General features: G+C 44.1%; 1 protein-coding gene across 1 annotated transcript; it reads left to right on the top strand.

The window, feature by feature from the left end:
* Nucleotides 594–4,590, top strand: LOC109708199 (probable serine/threonine-protein kinase PBL19). The gene is made up of 4 exons (XM_020229843.1): nt 594–1,433; nt 1,963–2,223; nt 2,739–2,861; nt 3,325–4,590. The coding sequence occupies exons 1-4, from the start codon at nt 1,032–1,034 to the stop codon at nt 3,868–3,870; spliced, it is 1,332 nt and encodes a 443-aa protein (XP_020085432.1). The 5' UTR covers nt 594–1,031; the 3' UTR covers nt 3,871–4,590.

Here is an 8,403-nt window from a genome sequence, read left to right as displayed (position 1 = left end):
TTTTATTCTGAACAAGATCCAATTAGATTAATCCAGGGGGAGTCCCAAAATGGGAAAAAACAATAATAATAATAATAATAATAATAATAATAATAAATTCCCAAAGTAAAGAAGCTTCTGAATTTGGGTAGTCATTTGGCGACCATTAGAGATTAGCCCAGAAAAATCAAATGCGGCAGCGTGAGCCGCTCCTTTGCTGGAACATTTATGGCGTGAACATGGTTCACCATCATGTCATTATTCGGTGAGCCGATCAAAATGGATGACGTGGTGAACATGGTCCACGCAACAGCATAGCAATTTATTGTAATTTATGTGCCTAGCTACCTATCCTTTTTTATCCTTCATTAAAATCGGAAGACGAAAATGGCCATGCATTGGTTGCCTATTCCGAATCAAACTCCTCTGTCAAAACCACATCCATTCTATTATTTTATTTTCTTTTATTTTTTATCTCTCATTTCTCCGTCTAAATACAAGAAAAAAGTAAAAGTAAATACCAGAATATGTTTTTTTTTTTTTCCAAAAAAAAATAAACAAAAACAAAGAACAAAAACAAATCTCCTCTTTTAAATAGTGAAAAGCCACTCATTTAGAAAGTCTCTAATGACTGCCAAGTGAAAAGACTCCACTCTTTTTAAAGAAATTTTGATCTACTGGAAAGCACATCTGATGATATTGAAAGCGCGTTTGTTGAGGAAATTAAGAAGATAAAAAGGGCGGAGGCAGCAGCACAAGCTGCAGATTAGACCTAGCGTTCTCAGCCGGTCTTATTTGACCGCAACCGCGCGGAGGGGTTCTCTCTTTCTCGCTCTTTCTATCTCGTCAAATTTGGCAATTTGGTTTTGTTTTCTCCCCAGTGCGTCGCGTTACTTACTTCTCTCCCACTTTCTTTTTCCCTTTTACTTTTATTTTTTTTTGATCTTTCCCGTATATTATTTCCTTCTCCTCCTCTTGTGGGTTTTTGGGCTACTTCATTTTCCCACCTCCGTTAATTTGCTGCGATGAAGCCAACCCCCGGGAGCTAAAAAATGGGGTGTCTGCACTACTTCAAGGAGAAGCACAAGCGGCGGCGGCAGCAGCAGCAGCAGCAGCAGAGGAAGTCGGCGCCCGCCGCCTGCTCGACGAATGTCTCCTCCGCGCAGACAGGCCGGTCCGAGGACTCCGGCACGCCGAAGGAGGCGACGAGCAAGTCCGCCGGCTCGGCCGCGTCGCAGCGGAGCATTCCGGACTTGTACGAGGAGCGGGCGGGCAATCTCAGGGTGTTTAGCTTCCGGGAGCTCAGGAACGCCACCAGCAACTTCAGCAGCCTCGTTAAGATCGGCGAGGGCGGCTTCGGGACCGTCTACAAAGCCTTCATCCGGCCTAGTTCGGACGAAAAGGCTGATAAAATTGCCGTCGCCGTCAAGAAGCTCAATCCGAACGGCCAGCAGGTATACTTAACTATTCATATGCGTCCTTCTCTTGTGCATGTGTTGTTATGTGCATATTCAATTCTCTGTATGAGTAATTGTGAATTGCTGACACTCGCAGCGAGAAACTGAGGTTTCGATTGGTTTCTCTAAGACGTATTTTAAGTTAGAGAAAATTAAAGATGAGATTAGGGAATCACCCTGCGTCTGTCTTACCATCCAAGGAAAAATTTTTTTAAAAAAAAGAAAACAAGTAAAGGTTTGTGTTATATAGAAGGAGGATGTTGAGTTCCTTTTATGAGTTTGCGCTTTTTTTTTTTAAAAAAAAAAATAATTGGTCCGAGTATTCGCCTACTTGTGTTTTTTGAAGCATTGCTTTCTTATTGGTAAATCGAACTCGAGTATTTTGGGTCATGCTGATAGGCTACGTTCGGTTCAAGCTACTGTGGTACTGGTCAAGGGCTTATGATGCAAGAGTTTGTGATGTCGAAATCAAACCCATGCGAGATGCGACCTACTTGTCTTTTATTGACGATGTCCTCTTCTGCAGGGACATAGACAATGGTTGGCAGAAGTTCAATTTCTTGGCGTTGTCGAACACCCAAATCTCGTTAAGCTTATCGGGTACTGTGCTGTCGACGGCGAAAGAGGGGCCCAGAGGCTGCTGGTTTATGAATTTATGCCCAATAAGACTCTAGACGACCATTTGTTCAATAAAGCGTATCCTCCCCTTCCATGGAATGCTAGACTACAGGTAGTCTTGGGTGCTGCCGAAGGTTTGTCGTATCTGCACGAGGGATTGGAAGTTCAGGTTCGCTTTTGGGAACTCGGGATATTTAGATATATACCCCTACAAAATTATATAACTTACATTTTTATATGCCCCTGCTTTGGAAAATCTGAATTTTTATGCATGTTCCATAGAAACGTTAGTCTATTACACATATTCGCTTGTATGCGTAGGGACGTCTATGTAAAAGCCCCTATAATGGGCGGGCAGTGTTCTATTCTTCTGCCTGGGCTGGCTAGGTATAATTGCGATAGATAAGTTTCACCTTTTTTCTATTGATTAATAGGTGCAGTCGTCTTACTCACTAGCTAAACGCATCAAGAATTTTGAGTTGATATTTGATTTCCACCCAGAAAATTTTCAATTCGCGTCTTTTTGTGTTTAGATCTATCAGCCTAAATAAGAAACAGAAAAACAGATCATTTCGTACGTACGTAATATTATGCAACTCTATCTATTATGCGGTTTATTTCTCTCCGTTTCTTGTTTCTCAGGGCATCATTGCTAATGATCCTTGATATTTCATGATCTGGCAGGTGATATATCGTGATTTCAAAGCATCTAATGTGCTGTTGGATGAGGAGTTTAGACCGAAACTCTCGGATTTTGGGCTAGCAAGGGAGGGACCATCAGCAGGGAATACTCATGTATCCACTGCGGTACGTCTTCATGTAATTATATAGCAGATTATGTAGCATGGCCTGGTACCTCTTTTCCTTGGTTTCTAAAGCAACTTCTATACTGAAAAAGCAGAATTTGTCTATTTCATGACCAATTAAATCCAGAGCCTTTAGCTTGACCTAGAAGCTGAATGGATCAGAATCTATAATTTGATGCTTTTGCTTCTCACTCAGCAGAAGAGCCGTTATTGATTTTCATGATACTATTTTTACTGTTTCCGGAATTGTAAAATTGAAAGTTGAAACGTAACTTCTGTTTATCCAAGTGTAAAGTTCGGTTAACGGTGCTTCTCCTACGAAATTACAGGGATACTAATTACTCTTCTTCTTTTTTTTCCTACCCTTAATGCACCCTATTATGCTCACGCGTGGTAAAACAAATCATTCAGTTTCTCTTTTCCCGCCTTCTCTCCTCATGCTCTTCTCTTTTCATTTCAATCAGGTAATGGGAACGTACGGTTATGCCGCTCCGGACTATGTCGAGACCGGCCATCTCACTGTCAAGAGCGATGTATTCAGCTTCGGCGTCGTACTCTACGAGATCCTGACCGGCCGTCGCTCGATGGAAAGAAACCGGCCAAGAAACGAGCAGAAGCTTCTAGAATGGGTGAAGCATTACCCCTTTGACAGCAACCGCTTCACCAGGATCATCGACCCCAGGCTTGAAAATAAGTACTCTTTAAGGGCTGCTCGGGAAATCGCCCAGCTGGCTGATACATGCTTGTTTAAGCATGCAAAAGATAGGCCGAAGATGAGCGAGGTGATCGAAACTTTAAAACGGGTGATGGAGTATAAAGACTTGGATGGGCAGGTTGAGCCATTAGAAGAGAATTCTCCACCTCGGGACGAGATTGAGAAGCAGAGTGAGCAGGAAAATTACGTAGAGTCCGCGAGAAGGAGAATGCTTCACCTTGAGAAGCTGATGGAGAATGTGAAAAGTGTTGGAAGGAGGAGATTCGTGCTCATGAAGGCGGGCAATCCGAAATAAAAATAAAGGTAAAATGTCTGGATATTCTTTGTACCATCAGAATATTTCCGAGTCCATGAGCTTCTAAATGCTTTCGTCCCTGAACTTTCACGTACATTGCAATTTCATCGTTAGCCAACAAGGCTCCGAGAACACATGACTTTTTCCTTTAGATTGGCCTTTCTAACCCTGTTTTAACTACACTACAAGAAGGAAGTCATTTACAAAAGAGGTAAAATGGCCATTCTAGGGAAAAGGTTAGGTCTTTTGTAATGGCCAGGAATCAACTAGTGATATATGAGATTGTTCAGGGATTTTAAGTGTTTACTCGGAAACTTCAGGGACTGATTCACAGCATCTGAATGGTACAGTGACTATATATCCATGCATCATATCCATAAAGTCTACAACAACAGCAGCAACAACAACAATGAAGCCATGCAATACATATATAGCAGATATGATGATGTAAATTTTGACTAAGGTTTGCTTCTCGCTAGTTGTATTAGTTGCTGGGCAAAGTAGAGGTATATATGAGAATGTTTCCTTGTTTTCTTTGGCTCATGCATATTATTTGCTGAGGTTTAACATCTTTTTTCTTGTCCCCCTCCTACCAAAGTGTGCTATTGAGGTGTACAAAATCATTTTCCCTGTAATAAAATAGGAAAAAGAAGAAAAAGGTGTACAAAATTATAGGAGTCAAGAGTTTCGAGTTTAAATACAAAAGTTATCTTTGGTTGAGAAAAGGCCAAACAGGAAATTGCATGTAAATCTCACATCACATAGCCTTTTTTGATTTAAAAATAAAAGTAACAGTGCTCAAATTCGAGTCATCTTTCTTAATTGTCTATATATTGCATGACCCTAAATTCTTATGAACAAATTATATAATACTGCAATATACAAGAAACACAGCAATGAATGAGAAATTGAAAATCTTCCTATTCAGGGTATGTTTGGTTTTTAAAAAATTATTTTAGAAAATAGTTTTCTTCCTGAAAAAGCACTTTCTTTTTTTACCCCCCTAAAAACGTAATTTTTTTTAAAAAAAAATTATTAGATTTTATATTCGGAAAAAAAAAAACTGTAAAATTGTAATTAGTTTTTTCAAGTAGCACTAATGATATAATGATATATTCATATATATATTAGTATATATATATATATATAATATATATATATATTATATAATATATATTTTGGGGGCTAGAGTGTTCTATAATTTTAAGCATTTTCTATATAAGTAAATGCTCTTGGTCTCATAAAAAATTATTTTATAATATTATTGTGTGTGTTAATAAATTTACGTACAATTTTTAGCACACGCGTATCAATCGGCCTAAATTTTCATATTAATATATATATTTAACATATTAATAATTATTAGTGAGCAATATGTCAAGATTTATAGAAGTGCTTTTTTTTATGTGAAACAAAATTTTGTTTATACAATTTAAATATTATACATATATTGCGAATAAATTACTGTTATATTGATAAATAATAAAAATAAATAAGTTTAAATAATTATATTAATTTTGTACTTATATAATATGAAAATATTCATTGAATATTTGTTATTTATAAGCTTAATTATACTCTCATTGCTTGTACCTTAGTAATATTTTTTTTTGTATATTGTATTATATGTTTAAAAACTTTATTGTATTGTATATTTAAGTCATTTTATAGGTCTTTTTGCATAAAAAATTCAACTTATTTAAGCTTGGTTGCAAATCGGGTCACTTTTGTTTTGCAGATTCGGTCCGCTTTTCAGCAAACTGACTCAAAATCCCTATTTACTTTCTTCTCTTCCTTTTTCCTCTCTCTTCGTTCTCTCGTTCTTTCTTTTTTCCCGCCGAATAAAAAAAGCGTAAGGCCGGAGCACCGCAGGCGGGCTCTTCTTCTTACTCTTTTCCTGCAGGGGTAGTAATTTTTTTTTTCTTTTTCTTTCTTCTTTCACCCCCTGCTGCTGAGCTTTTTTTTCCTCTTCTTACTTCTTCTGTCTTCTTTGATCTTCCTGTAAGAGCACGGGGCGCACACGCGACTTCCGGGCTCGCCACGGGAGCCGGACCCTCCACCCCGACGCCCCGCTCAAGCGGGGAAGCTCTACTTCCTTGTCGACCTGGGCCCGCGCCGACCTCGAGCCTGACCACCTGCCGCGAGGGTGAACGGCGCCGCAGCGCCGCGCGCGTTCCTACTAGTTGCCCGAGGAAGCGCGCGTCGGACTACGAAGGCCGACCGCTCACCCCGACGCCCCGACTCAGCCTGGCGAAGCTTCTACTTCCTCCCTTCGGCCGACCCGAGCCGACGACCCACCACACCGATTTCACCAACACCAGTTGATGGTGAAACCTTACACTATTGATGGTGTAATTTCACCATTAATGGTTTGTAATGGTCCGGCACCATTACCCATTACCGAAGAACTCGGCACGCGGCGACAGCGAGCGCCCGCGCGAGACCGCCGGGTCGACGTGCGCCTCCTCCGCCGCCGGACGGCCGACGGAGAGAGAGGCAGTTGTGGTGACCGGGCCGACTCGAGCTCGGCCGACACACGACCTCCCCACGGTCTGCCGCTTACCCGCACGCCGCAGCAGCCGCGTTGCACGGCCCGTGCGTGCACGATGCCCCCCGAGCTACCGCGGCAGAGCGTCGGCTCAGGGGTTGAGCGCTTGCGCCGCCGGCAGAAGCTTGCCGCAGCGACGGCGGACGGACCGAGCGGTTCTCGCGCCGAGGGCTGTGACGCCGCGATCGGCCAAGTGCTGCCGGACAGCATGCGAGCTCGGCGCGAGATTGGGGTTTGTGGAACCCTGCCGCTGGGCCGACGTAGGTCGAGGAGCGCGGGAGGAGCGTGGAGATGGTGAAGCTGGCAGCGGGTGCGTGGGGGAGCTCAAGCTTGAGCGTCCAGGGCGGAAGGGTTTTCGTTTGCGGCCATGGAGTGAAAGGCGTGAAGTCGATCTCAGCGTCGTGCGGAGATCGAACGCAAGTGCGTTGTAATTTTCCCTTTTTTTGTGCTGTTTTCACTTTGTGTTGCATATACTATATGGATGGTGATGGTTAGAGGTAGAGTGAAAAGGAAAGGTGAGATAGAACATGAATGTGTATATCCAAGAAATTGTTTGTTGAGATAAAAAAATAATAGTATTGCAGAGTTTTGTACTGATTGCAGTAATATTTGATAATTTGTTTTTGATGATGATGATGATGATGGGATGATGACGAAAGGAGGCAGGATCCGCTTGACGCTGAATGCCGCCGCCCACGCCAGCCCCGCTGCGGCTCGCCGCCGGCCTCAGTTAGCATGCGGCCACGGCAGCAGCGGCGCGAGCTCTGCCGCGGCGACGGCGCCCCCCAAGCCGAGCTCTGCCTCGCGGAGCTCGGAGGCGCCGCGGCCGCACGGCGCCGGTGCATGCGGCGGCACTGCCGGGCGTGGCGGTCGAGGTGAGGCGCGGGGATGGTCGGGGTCCAGCGACTCGAGTCCGGCCGGTGCAGATGCAACGCCCCTCTCATCGGCGGAGGAGGGCGCACGTCGACCCGCCGGCCCGTGCGGGCGCTCACTGTCCCGGCTGCCGGGGTGAGTTCTTCGAAATATTCAATTGAATATTGTTATTTATAAGCTTAATTATACTCTATTGCGTTGTACCTTAGTAATATTTTTTTTTGCTATATTGTATTATATTGTTTAAAAACATTATTGTATTGTTATATTTAATCAATTTTTATAGGTCTTTTTGCATAAAAAATTCACTTATTTTAAGCTTTTGCAAAATCGGGTCACCTTTTTTGTTTTTGCAGATTCGGTCCGCTTTTTCAGCAAACTGACCAAAATACCCTTATTACTTTTTCTCTTTCCTCTTTCTCTCTCATCTTCGTTCTCTCGTTCTTTTTTTTTTCCGCCGAAAAAAAAAGCGAAGGCCGGAGCACCGCCAGGCGGGCTCTTCTTCTTCTTCTTCTTCTTCCTGCAGGAGTAATTTTTTTTTCTCTTTTTCTTTTTCTTCTTCTTCTTCCTCCTGCTGGAGCATTTTTTTTTCCCTCTTCTTCTTCTTCTTCTTCTTCTTTTTCTTCCTGTAAGAGCACGGGGCGCGCACGGCGACTTCCGGCCTCGCCACGGAGCCCGACCGCTCGACCCCGACGCCCCGCTCAAGCCGGGGAAGCTCTACTTCCTCGTCGACCTCCCCCGCGCCGACCTCGAGCCCGACCACCGCCGCGAGGGCGCAACCGGCGCCGGCGCCGGCGCCGCGCGTTCCTACTAGTTGCCCGAGGAAGGCCGCGCGTCGGACTCCGAGCCCGACCGCTCGACCCCGACGCCCTGCTCAAGCCGGGGAAGCTCTACTTCCTCCCCCGCGCCGACCCCGAGCCCGACCACCGCCGCGCGATTTCACCATTACACCATTAATGGTGTAATGGTGTAATTACACCATTAATGGTGTAACCATTACACCATTAATGGTGTAATTTCACCATTAATGGTGTAATGGTGCACCATTACACCATTAATGGTGTAATGGTGAAATCGCGCGGCGGTGGTCGGGCTCGGGGTCGGCGCGGGGG

The sequence above is a fragment of the Ananas comosus genome, linkage group 3 (assembly GCF_001540865.1).
Source record: "Ananas comosus cultivar F153 linkage group 3, ASM154086v1, whole genome shotgun sequence".
Taxonomy (NCBI): Eukaryota; Viridiplantae; Streptophyta; class Magnoliopsida; order Poales; family Bromeliaceae; genus Ananas; species Ananas comosus.
This window is presented reverse-complemented; position numbering and strand designations above follow the sequence as displayed.

Coding starts and splice junctions, on each gene's coding strand:
- LOC109708199 (XM_020229843.1), top strand. CDS start 1,032: ATGGGGTGTCTGCACTACTTCAAGGAGAAGCACAAGCGGCGGCGGCAG. Junction 1,434..1,962: donor TCAATCCGAACGGCCAGCAG/GTATACTTAACT, acceptor CCTCTTCTGCAG/GGACATAGACAATGGTTGGC. Junction 2,224..2,738: donor ACGAGGGATTGGAAGTTCAG/GTTCGCTTTTGG, acceptor ATGATCTGGCAG/GTGATATATCGTGATTTCAA.